The 19,808-nt window shown below is 40.8% G+C and overlaps 1 protein-coding gene across 4 annotated transcripts in view; it reads right to left on the bottom strand.

The window, feature by feature from the left end:
- The window catches only part of ctdp1 (CTD (carboxy-terminal domain, RNA polymerase II, polypeptide A) phosphatase, subunit 1), a 129,711-nt gene that overhangs the window by 32,116 nt on the left and 77,787 nt on the right, over nt 1-19,808 (bottom strand). For all 4 annotated transcript variants that reach the window (XM_069194952.1, XM_069194953.1, XM_069194954.1 and 1 more), the window contains exon 12: nt 12,493-12,662. In XM_069194952.1, coding sequence (XP_069051053.1) covers nt 12,493-12,662 — 170 coding nt within the window. The remainder of the gene's footprint in view (nt 1-12,492; nt 12,663-19,808) is intronic.

Here is a 19,808-nt window from a genome sequence, read left to right as displayed (position 1 = left end):
CAAAGTCCGTTTCACACAACTAGTTTTTGGTTAGTTTTGGGGGTGCCAGATGGCTTCTTGGCATTCACAAACATATTGGAAATGCTTAATGGGTTATAATCTTGCATTTGTATAAATCCGTTATGTCTCTGGGAAGACACGTTTCAGCCTCTGTATGCTGCCAAGTCTGTTTGAGGACTAGTTATTATAGTGATAACACAAAAGGAAAAGATGGAAAAGATTTGGACAAATGCATGACCTTAAGCTGCAAGGGAGAAACTGAAGAATTTTCACATTTTCAAAATCTGCAGCAACAGCAGACATGAAACCATGTCTTTTTTATTTAATTTATTTTTGGTTCTAACCCTCCCAGAGAGTTTAACTGGATTCAGTACTCTGGGTAGATTACAGCCCAATGATCTGAACCTCATCATAATGATCTTCTATAAGACAGTGCTGTGATCAAACACTTTAAGCCTAGAAATGAGCCTCAGGGCGATAACGCTTATCTCTGCATCGTCGGCTTGGCAGAGTTAGACTATGTGAAAGAAAAAATGAGGCGTTTTTCTTGCAAAGCAAAGAAGAATATTTGAAATGGATATCTGACTAATCTCTGCTGGTCTTCTTTTTCCTAGATCGAACACTAAATGCTCATTCTGCCATTCTCTGTACCACACCAGAGGATTTTGTAACTGGAATACTCTGCAATAATCCATACCTCTCTGCTCTCTGTCATTTCTTGGAAAATCTCCATAGCTACCCACTAAACACATACCAGCTCCTACACTGCTCAGTTCCAACCTTGGTTCACCCTTTAGGCTTTTCATGTCTGTTTGTATAATGCTGCAGGTTTTCTACTTGTTTGGGAAAGCAACATCTTCGCTAAATAACTACATCCAAGTCATTTAACCATAAAGAAATCAAAGGTTGGGCCCTCTCTGATCTTTCTCTAGTTTACTGGAGGACTGAACTGAATTCCCAATGCAGATGCATGGAAAAAAACCAGCAGAAGGGAAGAAGAGAGTGTGTGGCCCTTTGAACAATTCTTTCCTGGATCACCCACAGGTGTAGCACTGGCTGCACTAACCCAGGGAGCTGCTATTTACTCCAACATGCTGCATTTTGATATAACATGCTCATGAGGGCATCTGTTCAGCAACTAATAATACAGCAAACAATAATAATGGCAACAACAACTTCCATCCACCCATCTTCTCACTGCTTCATCCAATTCAGCCTCATTTTGAAGCCAGTTAACCCAGCAATATGTCTATGGACTGTGGAAGGAAATCGACGCAAACGTGGGGAGACCATGCGAACTCCACGCAGACTGTACTCCAGGTCGAGAATTGAATCCAGGACCCCAGCTCTGCGAGGCAAACCCCTGTGCCACCATGCCACCTCAACAACAACACGCAAGACATCATTTGCAAGGCTTTTTGCAATGGACCAAAATCTATATTTTCCACGCAGGCGGCACAGCTAGAAATAGCGCAGGTAACAAACGAGATGACGTATGAACCATTCCATTGGCAACGGTTTCATTAGACATAGAGGCTTTAGCACCAACATCTTGACAACCTTAATGTGATTGCTCGAAGCTTTGCCTGCAAATGTTAAATCTTTAATGTTATTATACAAAAGAACAAGTGTTTCTTCAAGAGCGTTTGCTGCTTAGCAAATGACGGAAATCAAATTATTTAAGGAGCTATGCAGATGGAGAGTCCTAATGCAAGCTGATTGCAATCACAAGTTACAGAGAGAGAAAGGCAATATCGTGAGAGCTCAACTGGCATAAGCAAAGCACAATAAATGGGAACTACTGATGAAGCAGACAGGACATCTACTGTCCTGGATCGAGACTGATAAAGACAGGCAAAGCCACAGACTTGAACAAGCAAAACGGTTGGACAAAATGTCTTCTGAATTAGTGACCTTACATAATTGCCAACAAAAGGAGCACTGCCCTAATGTTTCTGCTACATTTCCTTTTGATTTGTAATTCAGTAACCTCATAATTATCCAGATGAGCACCATGAAGAGATGAAGGTATGAAGCACAGAAAAAATGTATATGGCTAGATGAAAAAAAGGCAAGACTAAAACTGCCAGTTCTACAGAACAAATCAACGAGATACCTCAGTTCTGTGTGTCTGAATTATAATCAGGAAAGCTAAATCTAAAACACACCGATATATTTTTTGGCAAAAACATAACATTTTCATACGGTAATTCACTATTTTTTGCACTTAATCATTTTTTTAGAAAAAAAAATTAAATGACAAAACACCAAACAATGTCTAGCAGAGCTCAGTGGTATGTGAAATATGTCAAAAGCCATCCTTCGACGAGAGCAAAAGCTCTTTCCGGGCTGGACCTCTGAACAGAAGTTACAACACACTTTCCAGAGCTTCCTTCAGGGGAAATTAAACAGGTGCCAGTGGAAAGCACTCAGTTGAGAAACACGCGCCAGAAAGTTTCTGAACAGCACAGGTACAGAATACCACACCCACGGATCCAGGCCCGTGAGAAACAAATGCCGCAAGAAAACAGGACCACACCGACTTTACACACTGCCGGCAAATCGCTATAAAGCCAAGCAGCACAGATCAGTTAAAAAGAGGATAATGGAAGTGCGCCATGTGACAATGTGAGGCACAGTTACCCGCGGCGACAGTATCCCTGTCTTTACTTCCTTGACGACCATAAGTCACGACTAAAATGTTGTCACAGCAGGCCTCTTTTGTTAACAGAACACTTTTATGAATCCTCACTTATTGTGATCAGTTGGTACAGTATATTACATTTATTCTTCCAGCAGGGAGTGAATGTCATCATTAGTGCGCCGAATGTATTTGTCTTAACACTCCACCTGTGTGAAAGAGCCATTTGGTGATGATATTTAATACACTTAATGTCTAAACAGGCACAGAATCAGAATGACAAAAGGACGTGAAGTATTTTGCAGGCAACATTACGGACAATTGTATAAATATCTCCTCAGTCTACTTCTACTTCTTCTTAAAAGAAAATCTACTTGAAGACACATTTGTTAATAAATATGGGCAAATAAAAATACAAAACAGAACAAAAAATGAGCTGCATTAAGTTTTGTTTGAAAGGCAGCTGTTTGAAATGCAATTGGAAAACAGTGAACGTCTTAGCTATTTCTATACATCATTCACAGTAGAAAAGACTTTCAAGTCTAGGAACAAAAAAGAACTGAACTTGCCTTGAAGCTAAACGGGTTGCTTTGAATGTACTTTGATACAAAAGCCATTTAAAGGCAGGTAAAGACATCAAAGTAAGCAGAAATGAGCAGAATACATCATTATCTGTACTGCATTGCATAATTAAGAAAATAAAACATGATTGAAACATTTTAATACTATGATGGGCAGAGTAGCAGAAAGCAGGTATTTCTACAGCAGACAACTCAAAACCCTTGAGAGGCAAGGAGGGAGTGTAAAGACATGATTATTAATTTGTTTTACTGTACATCATGTCATCATACCAACGGTTTTCTTTTTACTTTACACAAAGCTCTGTATGCATTGTACATCGCCCTGGATGAAGGCAACTGCCAAGCACATCATTGGCATGTTAAACTATGCAAAAGAATAAAGCAAAAGGAGGTCAAACTTGTCAGTTTAATTTCTGAGTACTCTGCAGCTTACAGTACAAATGTGTAAATTGCCAATAAACACACAGAATTAGTTTTGTCTTCCACAAAGGGCCTGATGTAATTCAAGCTCCACAGGTAAGCCACTGCAATTTTCTGGCAATAGAGATAAGATTGTTTCCACAATAACAGCAATGACTTCACCAACCTTTACTATGTATTTCTCAAACTACAACTGATTTTTTTAAATTTATCTGCTTTGATACTGTACCTGCAATTGCCTACCTTCGACAGTTTGTCCAAAATTTGAGTTTTTTTTCAAAAAAGTTTTTGTTATACAAGAAGAACATGTAATCGGCAAGGCCAAGTGCCTTTGCCTCTCATACTGTTTGACAGATTTGGCTGACAAAACATTTGATGCGTTTTTCCATCATGGCCTCTGACACAGATGCAGCTGTTAACCTGTGTCCAAGCACTGACACCGACATCAGCTGCAGCTTATTCCGTGTATATTCCCCTCATTACCCCTCTCAATCTGTTAGAAAGTACTGTATTTACACCGCACTGAACTGATTTCAATGTCTCCTGACGAGCATGACTATAACACACAGAAAATGTGAACCCACACATTCTGCTTCCTTGGCCTGGAGTATAACAAGGACAGGATTCTGTTCATTACAAGAGGGTAGAGGCACCTATGAAATAAAAAAAAAATTAATGTCACTTAATGTTTGCTCTGTCTTACAAATGAGCTTGCTGCTTTATTGTCGTGTCATGTCATGTCATTTGCCAAACTGATTTAAACCACACGGTTGCTTTACTGCCCACATTTCTTATTTAGTTCCTAGACAGGTGCTGAAATGATTCTTCAAAACTGAGAACAGGAGACACTACTCAAAGGGTTGTGGGAGTCTGGAACAAGCTACCCAGCCACGTTGTCAAAGCTGATGTCATTGTTTCTTCAAGAAGCAGCGAGATGAGATCCTGGATCAACTGGAACCGAACATGCTAGGCGGCCAAAATGGGCTCCTTTTGTTTGAAAACTTAATTCCTTACATACAACACAGCTTTACTAAAAATACACCTCAAAACTAAAAAACTATTTCTGAAATCTTGAAGTGAAGTTGTTTCACTGGTGTCTTGGACTTGAATATTAACACAAATATCCATCTACAAACAAAATGCTACACTCCTAAATGATTCAGACCTAAAAGGGAAGTGATGCATTCGACACAGACAAGGTTTTCTTTTATTTACAGTAACTTTCTGCTCAGTGTCCTCTATTTGACCTAGACTGCTTCATCCCCTTCAAAGATTGGAAAAACCCCAATTAAAGTCATAGAGACTCTGGAGCGAGTGCTGTCTGTGTTGTCTCTCCAGTGCATAATGGCAATTAATGGCTTAGTCTGAAGTCTAAGTCTTTAGTCTAAAACAAAGTTTAGGAAATCATATTTCTCATGTTTTTATTGGAAAGAAAACAAGCTCACTTAACTGTGATATTTTGAGCATTTTAGCATTACCTTTTAAGCAAACTGTACTAAGCCTGTGTTTAACCTTAAAAAAAACCCATACCATAAAATATTCCTAAATCTGCAAGAACGCCCACTGCATCCACACCTGTAGCCCTGCATTCTTCAAAGCTTATCTGTTGTCAAAAAGTGTAAGACAGAATAAATGACTTTGGAAAGTGAAGCTGAATTTTAAGGACTGATCTGAAGACGCGCGTGCTGCCATGGCTGCACAATGATGCATTTAATTAAAATAACATTCTGCTTGTAAAGGGCAGGAAGCTGGAGAACCACAGAAATCTCATAGAGCTTTATTTGAAGAGCCGTTTCCATGGCAGTACACCTTAGCAACAGTTTCCTATCAATTCCTATTTCAATAGAGGAAAGTGAAGCCAGCTTCACTTCATGACATAGCCTGTGGCCGAGAATTTCTATCTTTTGCTGTGCATTGGGAAAGAGCTTTAATGACCATTGATTGACAGAGGGGAAGGAATAAAAAGGTCTGAAAGCTACAAAGCAATTTGCCTTGAGTTGAGGGTTCTACCCTATTACACAGTCAGCAATAGTAAGCAGGAACATCAAGATAGGCAGCAAAGTGACCTCTGGACCTGCAATGTGAACAATATATCTCTTTTGAAACATTGTTTCAGTGGTGACTTAAAGAAGCAAAGTGGCCATCTGCTTGAACTAGGAGCTACTGACACAGTAAACACAGCCTGTTCTTTTCAGAAGAGCAGAGGCTGAGAAGTGCACATATCCGCAGGACAGAGAGAGGCTTAGTGCGTTAGTGTGTTTACTGAAAGAAGCCACTGCTTAAACAGCAAGAATAAAATTAGACCAACTGCTGCCCAGTGTTTTTCCCCCACATGTACAAATATTACGCAATAATGGTTCATTGTACAATTGCTGTTTATGATTTATGAAATAACAGCTTTCATTTTTTTCCCCCACCTTCAGTTTCCAGCTCTGAAAAGAATTTTAACAAATTAAATACAATTATCTGCCTTCAGTTTCCTGTGAATTTGGCAGTTTGAATGATTTCCAGGTGGGTGGAGCTCTAAGATAAGGAAAGAGTTGTTTCATCCCATAAATTAATTGCTTGCTTAAATCATTCCAACAAAAGAAAAGTGTTCTGAACGTACCTCCAACACAAAATCCATACAGTCTGAGAAAGTTGCACCACCTGAAATAAGTGCGTTTGAGAGCTCTGAAGACGTACACATCTTTCAGTGTCTATCTTAGCTGTACCTTCAGAAGTGTGTGCTATCAGGCTCTGTGCAGGGAGGGCTCTGCTGATAACCCACTCAACTTGTGTGCTAAGCTGCTTTCCAGTCAACCAAAGGAAATAAATCTTTCCACATCAGGCAGAAGTGGGCTGCCTTGAAAACCTACAGAACTACTGCACTTCTGAAACATAGTTCCTCTTTATTGCATTCAAGATCATCCTGCAGGATTACTTTGATGCAATAACCAAAACATTTTTAAAAAGAACAATCAAATAAAATTGCTTCAAGTGAATATTAAGTGTACGTGCTGTCCAAACTATGCTCAGGGAGACATTGCTGGTGGTTAAAAAACCAAAAATGGTGGTTTGTCCTTCCCATTTGTGCAACGTTCCACAAGTGTGTTCAACAAGGGCAAGTAGTTTAATAGATTGTGTCAACCTGTCACACAACAAACTAGGAAGAAGACTAAGGGACAAGAACATAAGAACTTTAGAAAGCCCGATAACCAAGAGGAAGCCATTCGACCCATGTAGCTTGTTTGGATTTTAAGAGTGATCTGAGGATCTCATCCCTTACTCCTTACTCGAAGGAGAAGGAACCAACAGAATTGGACATTCAGACTTGTTCCAGACTCCCAGAACTTCTCAGAAGTTTCCACTTGTGTCCTGGCTGTGAGGAGCCCATGACAGAAGCAGTAAGAGAAAGAGGAGATGTGCAGACATCTTGAGTGCTGTCTGCACCTGCTACATCAACCAAAAATATCTTAAAAGAGAGGGAAAACCGACAGGCACTGCTCTCTGAGCAACGAGCGGTATCTGCAGGTTGTAACATTGTTTCTCTCTCTCTGCGTAACACAATAAAGCACAAATTTCCAGGACACACTGCCCCCACACACAGCTCACACACTTATTAATACAGTTTTACAAGGCTGATGCCTAGATCCATTTAGCACACTATCCAAAACAGCTCTTTTCTTCAAGTCTTTTCTACAGATGATTTGAAAATCACGTCACCAATTGTGGCTAACCTATTCAATTTTCAAAGTGCTGAAATAAATCTCTTTTTGCTAATATTCCTTTCCTTTTAGTTTAAAGCATCCCACAGAAAAGTACTGACAGAGGAGGCAGGTTGAAGATGTCTAATGTTGTTTCCACTGACGCCGATGGTGTGGGCACTAAAACTGGAGCACTGTACTCACCAGCCATTCTCACTGAGCCAACAAACATACAGGAATCCTCCAACACCCACCAGTGACTTGAGAAAGCTGAGAATTTCTCTGTTCTTGGCTTGTTAAAAAAAAAACAATCTTTCAAGCAATTGAGTGATTTCCCCACCAGGATGAACATTTTTATTTTTTAACAGCAATGGGCCCTTTTTTAAAGCACAATGGGGTTTTTTTCCCCCACCCAGAGACGAGTTTTCCTGTGATATAAAAAGATCTCGAGAGAAACCTAATGAAACTTACCCATCACTGAGTTAGTCAGCATGGCATCTACTTGCAAACAAACCTGAAGTCTTGTTATTTATAACTACATGAAGTGTATGAGGATAGCAGGCATCCATTGAACAAGGAATCTCAGGCACAAATGACAGAGAGAACAGCCCTTCAAAGAATACTTAGAATAATACTGGTACAAACATTTAATGACATACAGCAGTACTTTGGTTCCATGCAGAGACATCTAAAGGGCAGGTATATCATCGTAATGCTAGCATTATCATGAGAAGCTGGAAATATATTCTTGTATGTGAGCTAAGTATGTGGTTAAAACTATGCACTTTCCTCATATCATTCTAATGAACATCTCATCTCACAGAAAGGGAAACTGGGCATGCTGATGAGAATGTCAACATGACATCGCATGTGGTTGGTAATAAAAAGCATCACGGCAAGTCGGGTCTCGACCATCTTTACAAAGCTGAAATTCGTGTCCTGTTGTTAATGCAACAGTGCATGTCTGCATGAAAGACCTACGTCACCTCAGGGTTAAAAGGACAGGGACTGGCTGTCAGGCTTCTGCAAAATATGGAATCACGACTCATGAAGAGAAAGGTCAGAAAGGAAACTATCAGAAGTCTCACAGTTACTGGCGGGCATGGAGATGATACTGAGGGTGACCCGTTACAAGGACGATATTCGAAAGGCCAAAGGTAAAGGAGTCACAGTGAGGGGTAGCAGGACACAGGTCTCCAAGACAAGAGGCAAGCAAGACATTTCCCTCACTGCAAACATCAGGAATGGGCATTTGAAAACTGTCAGATACTGTATCATACCCTGTATTTACAAAAAACAGAGGTGTGCAAATGTAGAGAAGCTGTAAAACATGGCACAACAGTGATATTTCACCATGCAGTTCATCAGTTTTTCAACTAACATCAGAGGAATGCAATCAATATAGCACAACAGGATATCTTATTCCAGACTGACTCGTCTGCAGACATTACAGATGCAAGTTTATCTTGTAAAAAATGACACAGTGAGTCATAACACATCAGACACAGAGGTGATACTGCATTAGCAGTAACCTGAAAATTACGTATTATTATTTTATAACTGAAGCACAGCTTGTTGATGGCTAAGAGATGACTAATGCATACTTAATGCATACCTTATTAGCAAAACCTGTGGGTAAAGTTCACTACACTCAAAAGGAATATTTGGTGCCTTTGAAGTTTTTTTATACCCTTCTCCTGATCTGTGTTGTTCTGAAAGCTGTCTTTTTGGTTGAATTCTTGCTTAAGATACACTACCAGACTGAGGAACCTTACAGAGACAGGAGTGTCTATTCTGTAATCTTGTGAACTTGTATTATTGCACACAGAGCCAACTGAACTAACTGTGTGACTTGTGAAGGAAGTTTTGTGCACCTGCACTATCTGAGGCTTGCCATGGAGAAAGAGTAAACACTCGTACAGTCAACATATTTGAATTTTTAAATGTATCTTTGCAGACATTTAACTTCACAAGTATTCAAATTGGGCATCCAAGTTTTGCTTAAAAATATTCACTTACGAACTGCAGTGTGTAGACAATTATTTACAACTCAGCTTGATGGGACATCAATGGAAGGGTGTAAATACTTTTGCAAGGCACTGTGCATGCACGTCACAAGAACTGAAATAGAAATCTGTAGAACTGCATCTTCCAGCATGCTTACCAAGCATTTTATATAAACCAATTGAACATGTTTCTAGAATCATGTTCAAGAATGGTTGTAGGGCATTTGCAAGAAATGTCATGCAAATCCCTGACATTCCATACAGGATTTTGAGAGCAACAGTTAGTCAGCATGACTATCCAAACCCAAAGCACGAAGAGGAACAGAAGCATCACTAAGAATATATAAAAGGCCAGACTCATGCAGTGAAATGCTAAAAATAAAGGCCAAATGATATGAAGTACTGTAGAAAACGGTGCACATTTCAGTTTAGATCATTTAAAATAAAACCCAGCTGTAGAACTGACAGCTGGCATGTATGCTCTCAGGGCTGGTTTGATTTCATTACTGTTAGTTACTAAAGAGGAAGGAAGGACCACTTGCGTGTAAAAATGATCTTAAATCCTTTAGGTTTCTAAGGGCTTAATGCTAGTCAACGTGCTATGTTTTAGCACAGCTGATCAGTAAAAAACGATTTGACCTTGCAGACAAGACTGTCACAACATTCAAAGATCTAATACCTCACACACTTATGAAGACAGACGTTAAACTTCAGCCACCCTGATCTTGGAGGTTGTTGATGCTCTCTTATTTTCCAAATGGCAAATCTGTCGATTACGACTAAAGCTGACCTCATGTGCTTTTGTTGGGTCATGACAAAATGGACCCCTAAAAAAGTGGTTCATGGAATACGGATGTGGAGAGACAAAGGGAGATAAAAATGTCTTTTGGAGATGAAAAAGGAATAGTCAACCATGTTTCCATTGTTAGTAGCATTGCTATCTACTAGCCCTATTGTGTTAGATCTCAGAAGCTTAGCAAGGCTGGAGCTGGTCAGTTCTAGGAATGGAGACCTCTAAAGAACCAGATTCCTGGTAGGCGCCAGTGATGAACCAGTCGACGGAGCTCTTTCCTCTGAACCAGAATTTCCAAACCAATGCCCCAGTATAACAACAAAGGGACTACACTGTAGGAGGTGTTGTCCTTTCATGTGCAATGTTAAACAGATGATCCACCTACCTGGTCATTAAAGACCCCCCTGACAAGTTTGTAAGAACAGCATTGTTAACCCTTGTACACAGGGCAAATTCCACTACGGGCTGATAGTTTAGTCCAATTAATAATTTATCACTTCTCTGATTTGCTATGTACTGAGCCTATTGTTATAGAATGAGATATTTTGGGAAGAAAAGTGCTCTACAGATGTAAGCAAGTAGTATAGGTATATCGTTTCAGACCAGGGCAGCTTCACCAGTCAACAGCTAAATGACTACTGCACGTCACATAAAGACACGAGTAAAACATTATTATTTGCCCAAAATGCTGCTCTTCCCTTTCAAGAGCTTGGCAGTATGTCAGCCAAAATTATATTCTTGTAAATTAATGAACTAAAGAGAAACAAAAAATGTCCACGTCAGCCTGGTCATGGAACAGGAAGAGAGATTTAAATGAATGCATGGATGGGCTCTCTATGGATTATTAACAGCACAGAGGAGATAATTCCATTTTGCTGCCTATCTCTGGAGGATGCGTGTGTTGTCCCGTTACTCTTTCGTGCATTTTTCCCTGAACATTGACAGCTGTGCAGCCAATTTAAAGGGTCACAACGGTCTATTTACTCATAAAATCGCAACACAAAATCGACATGTTGGTCTGCTTCCTTGAAGGCACAGAAATGGCCTAAATTCAGTCAATGCAAATGTCAAATAATAGCACGCAAACATATAAAGCAGTAAGATGGAAGAGCTGGAATAAACTGGTTGTGAAACTGGTTAAAAAAAAAGAGACGAAGTTCAGTTTCCTAACACTACGAGAAACCAGGAAACCTAATTTCATGTATTATTGAAAGCATAAGATTGCATTCTCATCTATCGGAGGGTTTGATTTCCTTATGGGCTTAAAATGCATCTCTGACAAGAGCTATAAAAGAAAAGGCCTGTATGCTGCTGGAAAAAAAAAGAATTAAAGATCAATGACTAGAAGAAGGCAAAGAAAAAAAACGTTTCAGTTGGAAGCGAGGTGACTCTACGTTCTCCGGCAAATCCTTGGTTTGCCGAGTTACAGCGCTGATGTGGTCCTCTAACAACGGCTCCACAAATACTTAAAAACGGGACTGCCTCGAGAATTTCCTCAGGGGTACACCTGTTACCACCCACTGCGTTCCACTTCTCTATAACGTTCTACGAGCACCGTCTCTCACAGAAGCACTCTTTTGTTTTTCGATCTATTACCATGCCATGGTCACTTTAAAAAATGGCACACGTTTTTTAAAAATGGAACAAAGTCGGCCTTTATAAAAGTGATGGCAAAAGACTGCCAATTTACTGCTTATTCAAATGAGATGAATCTGCTTTATTTTAGTGGAGGAAAGCAAGGAATACTGCATATTATGTTATACATTATATAAGCAATATAATAAATGTGATTCTGTTCAAAAGCCACATAAAAAACCCAAATAATTTGAAAAGCCCAGACCTATCAAGGTGAAACAGTAGTAATGTCAGTCAGTCAGGCATTAGTTCAGATTAAATCTTTTAAAATGGTTCCTGGTCAGCTCCTCTGTGCTGTGAAGGATATCAAACGACTCGGCAACAACGACCTGACCACAAGAACAAACACATCCTGGATAGAGGACGCAGTTAATAATACAGTCTGATAGCAACCAGGAAGAAAACCTTCACCTAACAAGCAACACTGTTCTCTGTAACTAGGACTACATGTTAAAACAGCAGGCACGCAGACTGGAGAACTGAAGACTGATAGTAGGAGGCACTTTTATTTTCAGTATTTCAAGTAGCTTTCCTACCCTCCTTGAGTTTCACAGAAAGGCAACCATGACCGCTTTTTTATCTACGGTTATGGTGTATGTGAAAATAAAAAGGATCTAGAGAGTGGACTGCAGCGGGTGGCATTTCTGGAGCTGTTTAGGTAAGAGTCCATTGTCCAAAGCAAGCGCTCGATTCTCTTCAACAGCAGAAGCCAAGAAGAGTCGGGTCCTACCTGGGGGTACTGCCTTCACCACTAGAGGGGATCTTGGGGCTCTCTTCTGTCACTGTCCCTGGAACATCTGGGCGTTTCCCCTCTGGATTCTGTTGGCTTTCCTCTTCCATCTTCTCCTCTTTTCCACCTTCGCTCTCGTTGTCACTCTCTTCCCCTAGGATGTCATCCACCTGTGAAAATCGCAGGAGCCATTTAGGGAGCAAGTCATCCCACTACTTCTATTTCTTTTCGGTTAGCCGGTCGAGAGGACACCAGAGTCTGGATTCAATTCTCTCCGCTAAGCTGTGGCTGTTTGAACTCTTTGTAAAATTGAAACGGTGGGGGGGGGGGGGGGAGAAACAGAGTATTTCAACTAGTAAAGGCTGAACCGTACATCTCAAACACTGCCAGATGGAGGCCGGTTTGACTGATCAGAATTCATCAAGTGACGGCGCTCGGTGGGTGCAGTCCCCAGCGTAGGAGGCACATTGACTCCGTCGTGTGCCAACAGAAACCCCTGTGACCGTGCCCGTGAGCCTCCAGCATTGTGAGAAAAACTTCAGTCCTCATATCAATGCCCTTTGGGCACCGCAGGATTCACTCCTGTGAAAAATGGCAGATCGCTCAAAGGCGCTCTCTCCATGCTAGAAAGATGACTGCAGTTGTAAGCACTTACAGTGTTGACATTCCCCGAGACCAAATTGGGAGGGCATAATAAAAAAAAAGGGCAGAATTAGAAAAAGGGGCTCCAAAACTCTGGTTGCCCTAATTCAGAAATGCGATTCTACACGCATCAATATAAATACATGCAGTGATTAAAAAGGTCCCATATGAAAGATTTAAAAAAAAGACTCAATGGGAACAAATGAACCATTTCTACTTGCCAACAATATCTGCTCCAAACTGGAGCCACACACTTAAACTTCCTTGAACCTGAGGACAGACAGAGAGATGCCTTGGTATCTGCAGTAACCGCTCTGCCATCTTGAGAGGCTCGTTTCCATATACTCTGCCTTTCAAGCATGTTTAAACCAGGGAAATCTGACTGCAGGGAAAACAGCCGAGAGATGGGAGCTGGCAGAATCGTGCCGTAAAGCCAGAGCTTGCGGATGATTAGGACTGTTTTTATCTGCTTTCATTCCAGCTGTTACGCCCTCCTCAGGCTGCAACCTGTGACACTTTGTTACAATAGCAGTTAATGCGGCATGTAAATAAGTGTAAATTATGCCCATGTAGTTTATTTCACATATAGATTATTCTGTGCTTAAGGAGTAAAGGAGTTTAATTACTTTCCATACCAATGGGGAATATAAATCACGATGCCTTTTTTTCCTGTTACAACACATTTAATCTCAGCATCGCTACTGGGAATTGAAAGAAAATCAAATCCCTACAGAGGGACTCAAAACACTTTTGCTTAAATTTAGACTTCTGAAGAAAATGTAATCATTTGAAGTCAGCACACACACTATTATGTAAGCCCCAGCTTCACACTGCTTGCAAGTACAACCTCAAACTTTTTCATCCATGCTTTTTGTGTACAATTAACAAGTGGAAACAATATTTGAATGATTTTATAATCTGCCTGAAATGTAACTGTGGGCTCCAATGCAAAACGAGAGAAAACGCACTAAGCTACAATATGCACACCTAACCCGTTATCAACTGAAAATCACAACCGTAAAAAACGTTCAAACAGCCAATTGACAAAATTTGGAAAGAGCTTTTTAAAAACGTGGATTGAGTTGTGAAGAATGTTAAGGTTTTAAACTACAAGGTTTGGGGTGTAAACACCAGCATTTTCATTCTAAAAAAAAACTAAGCACACAGAATTTGAAGGGATTAAGCATACTGAATTTCTATTGGGTAGAACATTTGTGGATTTAGAATTTAAAAAAAATGTTGTAGCCCTCACAAATATCATGCATGTTGGATTCTGGTTGGTCTTGTGAAAGCTTGCATGGATGCATTGCTCAGTAATCTCCTTCAGAAGTGTGTCTCCTTCACCCATGACCCAACACTTTCACTTTCACCAGACACTTGCCGTCTTTTTGAAATAACTGCAACTAGTCCTGTGAGGACTGGAGTTGGACCCCCTAACATACAGGAACAAGGGGAGATTAAAACCTAAACAGAAAATTAGAAAGAAAAGGGGGAAAAAAAACAACCTTTGCTGGTGGAGCTTTCTTCTGGTACGAAGGAAAACCAGGCTGCCACTGTAAGTGGTGTTGGTGGACCAGTAGGTGGCGCTCTTTTCTCTGAATCAGACTTTCCAAACCAATGCTCAAGCATGGTGATGGGGTAGGAGGTGCTTAACTGTCACCAATTTAAGAGTGCATCTCTCTAAGGGTTTCTCAGCTTTCATACTCAATCTTTAATGCTGTGGTCAAGATCCCCACTGCTCTTAAATATGGGTCCGTCTTGTTGCTTTAAAACAACGTCATTTTTTGGGAATTAGAAAATTGAAAATATCTTGCTTATCGTGACCAGGAATTCAATGTTATCTTGGTATTTGAGATGATGTTGTGGTAACACAGAGCAAAATTAGCAAGGACTGAAAAAACTGATTCCCTCAGCAGACAAGAGCGCCTGGTGTGCTCCAGTAAAAAGCTTGTGTTTAGTTCTCAGCCAGAATAGGCGGCAGATACTTCAAAGTATGCATTTCTTTTCAGTCAAACCGCGTTGTAGATGATATTCGACAGAAATATTCCCTCTGTGACCTTCAAGAAAGCTCTTTTTGAACTGCTTAATAGGAAGAGACTTAAGAAAGAGAGTCTTGGGAAGGAATTTGCTGATGTACCAGTCAGGGGAGAAAGGTCTACTCCTCATGCTACCACTGGTAGTCAGTGGGAGTCTGTGGGACGAGTGTCAGTCTTACTAATGCTAAATAATGTGACGGAGCACCCAGTCATCATGTTGTGCAAGCGTCCCGTGACCTCATACAGAATTCAGCCCCATCCGCAATGACAGGTGCCCACGGTTGTAAGCAAAGTGATGGGAATGAACAACTGAACTGAACTGCAGGGGGTGGATATTATCGTCACCCAGGAAGGCGTAAACTAGACAAGAGCTAATCCATGACACCAAACGAAAGACCCCAGTGTTTCAATTAACAACAAAAACCAACAAAATAAATAATGCAGTACTTTTTATGCCATGTACTTGCATGTACAAAAATCGAACTGACAGTTTGCTTTCTGTATTGCAGTGCATATACAGTGCAGGGCTAATCTCCAAAAATGTTTTCCAGTGACCTCGGGCGGAGTGGTGGCTCTGTGGCTAAGGATCTGTGTCTGTGGCTGGAAGGTTGCCCGTTCAAATCCGGCGGGCGGCAGAGGAATCCTACTCCATTGGGCCCCTGGACAAGGCCCTTAACCCCAGCTGCTCCAGGGGTGCTGTATAAATGGCTGACCCTGCGCTCTGACCCCAAACTTCTCTCTCCCTGTCTGCATGTCTCATGGAGAGCAAGCTGGGGTATGTGAAAAGACAAATTCCTAATGCAAGAAATTGTATATGGCCAATAAAGTGATCTCTCTTATCACTGGACTACTTTCACACTGTACCGGCACTATGATTAAAAACTATAGAAACACTGCAATGTTTTTCAGCTTGCTTTCTTTTTAATTGTTACTTTTACACAATATATTGTATGACTGCTACAAGCCATATGGAACAGAAAAGGCTAAACTTTTTAAAGCAGCTAAAACATATACGGTACGTCAGTATTATTTCAAATTGAGACACACAAGGAGTTATAAGATGGTGACTGTAATTTTGTTAACTAAAAAGGAGAACATGTTAAATGAATGGCTTCTCAAACAGTTATATACTGCCTGTAACGAAAACAAGGATGAGATGTTGGCACACTGGTTAGCATTGCTGCCTCCCAACCCTGTGGTCTGTGGCTCAATTCCTGTAGTGTTATCTGCATGACGTTTGTATAGTCTCTCAGTTTTTGTGGGTTTCTTCTGGATGCTCCAGTTTCCTCCCACAGTCCAAAGACATACTGGCAGGTGAATTATCTTCTGGGAAAACTGGCCCTGGAGTGAGTGTGGGCACGTCTGTGCTTGTCTGTGCCCCTGAAAGGGACTGGCATCCCATCCAAGGTGTCACCACCTTGCGCCTGTTGCTTGCTGGGATAGGCTCTGCCTCCCCAGCAACCCTGGATAAAGTGGTAAGAAAATAGATGAATGGAACAAAAAAGCTTGTGTGGTCTAAAAGTGAGGACAAACCAATCCTGGAACTGTATAACTGTAAAACTGTAATACTACCATGCTCAGTCAATATTTACTGCAGCTTGCAACCTGAGCTGACACAGCTCTGCCTTACAGATGTCTCTTATGCACAAACTGGCGCTCAAAGCCAGTGGCTCTGCACCCTGAACTGGATCGACACTTCGTCTCCCAGTGTACAGGCTGCTGCGCCAGCAGGATTTCCCAGGCTCAGTCCAGGACAGCTCAACAGGCTCTACACGCTGAATCTCTGCCCAGAGGCAACACTTAGTGCTGGATCCGACAAACAGTCCTTGAACAGGATTCCCGAAGCCCCCTGGGACAATGCTGCATCCCATACAGAGGAGTCTTACTCTGCCTGGCAGCTCTCTAAACCTAATTAGTACTCAAATGCTCCACATAATGAGGCTTTCTTGCCAATAAACATGCCATCGTTCCTCACTAAAGAGCTCTGTGAGCACGTTCATTCTGCTGCAATTATGTAAACAGAAGGAAAAACAAATGCAATTGCAAACCTCAAAGTACAAAAGGACAGCAAATATGCAGCGTAATTTTAATGCTGTTTATATAACACCATTACGCCAAAGGTATCAGGCACTTGAGGGACCTTTTTTGAATTTTTTCCCCATTTGTTTTTAAGAAAAGGCAGGCCTTGTCATTTTCTAAAACAGCTTCTGTTTCCTGCTTACATTTCGCATTGAAAGAATACAGACAACGCCATGACTTAATTACCCAATTATCACTGCAACACAAACGCAGATGAAATAAATGTCATGCCAGCAGTTCTATGAATTTCTATCAAAAGCGATTACACTTGCGACCTACTGCAAAAAATGTATGCACTTAGAATAATACAGAATAAAATATGGCAGTGTTTGTTATCTGTGCAATTACACAGTGCACTGCTTATAAACAATCAATAAGCAAATATGTTATATTCCTGAAACATAAAAATTCTCATAATGCTCAACCATTTCTTAGGATGGCAACCCAGTCTCAGTTCAACTGCTCTAGCTCAAATTTTCCTTAATTTCTTAAAAACCCAAAGAGATCACACTGCAAAGCTATTTTTTTTTAGTATTCAGGAAAATACTTCTAAAATATAATTATGATAATACAGTTTTCTGAATGTTCATAAGGTATACTAATACCACTAACACAGCATCAATCTCAATTCAAAACGAAATGTAAAGAAGCGTTTCCTAATCTCCCTTCTGAATCAATTCCTGTTTAGTTTCCAGTTGTGACCCTGTGTCCTTGTTTAACTACTTGAATCGAACCTCCTTTAACCTGCCTCGATACAACACCCCGCTGAGAAAGGCAACTCCTTGCTGATCTTCTCTGAACGTTTTCAAACAGAATAACCTTTTTGTGGGATGGTGACTGAGAGGCTGTTCAGTATTTTGTATCCCTCCCTATACTTTGCTCTCGCCCTCACAGCTGCTCGACTCTTTGTTCACTCTCCATTGTGGAGGAACGGAGGGTACTGTAAGTCCAGGCTCCCGATGGCCAGATCGTCAACCCCAGTTCCAGTCTGGATCCTTAGCTGCTCACACATGGAAACTGCCAGAAGCTCTGGAAATCACAGTACACGCAAGGGCCTCCAGGGTAAAAGACAGTTATCTCCCAAACTGTGATAAGGTCACACATTGTTTCTTGAGCAGTCCTGTAAATAAATGCATAAAAGAAGAAGGGCTTTGTGTTATAATAAGTGCCATGTGGTTACTTCTGATCCTACTGTCTCAGCAGCAGGGTTAATGACGTCAAATTCTGAGAATCCTGAAAAAAAGCCCCATGAATGGTTTTGCCAGTTTAGAAAAGTCACAGTGCCGTTTTGTTACTGTTTAGAAGTTTTCACACTTTTTTTCATGCTCACTTTCACTTCATTAACACATATCAGCCCGGCTCAGGTGTAACTGACTTGCTGCAAAAATACTCCTGACCTGATCGAATGGCTCAAAAGGGAGCAGTGTGGAAATTTAATCAGAAGACAAATTCATCATGCTTGAAGGTGTGGACGTGTGCTGATGTTACTCATGCACAAACCGCTCTGGTTATTGCTTTTCTTTATCACAGGCTTCCTCCTGTTTCCAGATTTGAAAGCGGCTGTCAATATTTTAATATGGGGCAGATTTGTTTAAGGAAGGAATGAACGGGTGGAAAACCGACAGCAGCTCAGGCATATGGAGCAACTCAATTTACGATGCACCACTTTCATATCTAATCGGCAGGTGTGTAAATGTTTGCCCGCGAGTACAACAGATCACAAAGCAGGAGCGCTGTTTCAGTTTGATTTTTTTTTTAAAATAACATCTGGACTCATCAGTAACTGTATGAAAAACTGGATTTATCATTTGATTTGGCTGGCTGTTATGAATGCAGTCTAACTGCAATGATAAGCAAAGGTCATTTGCCGGGAAGTGCAAGATATCCAGAAGCTTTTTGACTCTGATCATCTCTGAGTGCCTTCCAGGGCCTGCACAAAACCCACTTCTTTCATTCTGTACTTCTATGATTCACCACTGACCTGCTGTGATTTCTGTGCCTTTGTACAGGTTTCATTTACTTCATGATAGTTCCAGAGCTTGCGCTTGCAGGTGCTGTGATAAGTTCTGGACCTTTGCTTGGATTGTTTCAGTTCTTGTCGTGTGTCGAATTACTGCTTTTGGTTCTCACCACCCTGCATTATGTAAGTGAATTTATTTATAGTTCAGTGCTTCGAATGAAAGCCACCTTGGACAAACAAACCAGCGAAATAAATCAATAATAAAATAATAAGTTCAGCAGGAAAACAAATTAGCAGTGCATGCAGCGCCAGTAAAGACAGTTGAAGCACTAAGGCCTGTGTAACTGATAAACTTCAATATATCTATTTCTCATGTACAGCCAAAGAGAAGCTTCAGGCTATTTCTCTGAATTAAACTGAACAAATAATGAATGAGAACATGCACCAGAGTAAAAGAAAAACCACCATCTAACAAAGCAAAAACACTCTTTTCAAAACATGCTGAATGTATTCATTCTTAATGCTGTTAAACACTTAACCCATCTATGTGTACAGCACTGAGATTCCAAGGTCTTCTTGACAAAATACTTTGCATTTCT

The sequence above is a fragment of the Lepisosteus oculatus genome, chromosome 10 (assembly GCF_040954835.1).
Source record: "Lepisosteus oculatus isolate fLepOcu1 chromosome 10, fLepOcu1.hap2, whole genome shotgun sequence".
Classification (NCBI taxonomy): Eukaryota; Metazoa; Chordata; class Actinopteri; order Semionotiformes; family Lepisosteidae; genus Lepisosteus; species Lepisosteus oculatus.
Note: the sequence above shows the minus strand (reverse complement) of the source record. Positions and strands in the feature narration are given on the sequence as shown.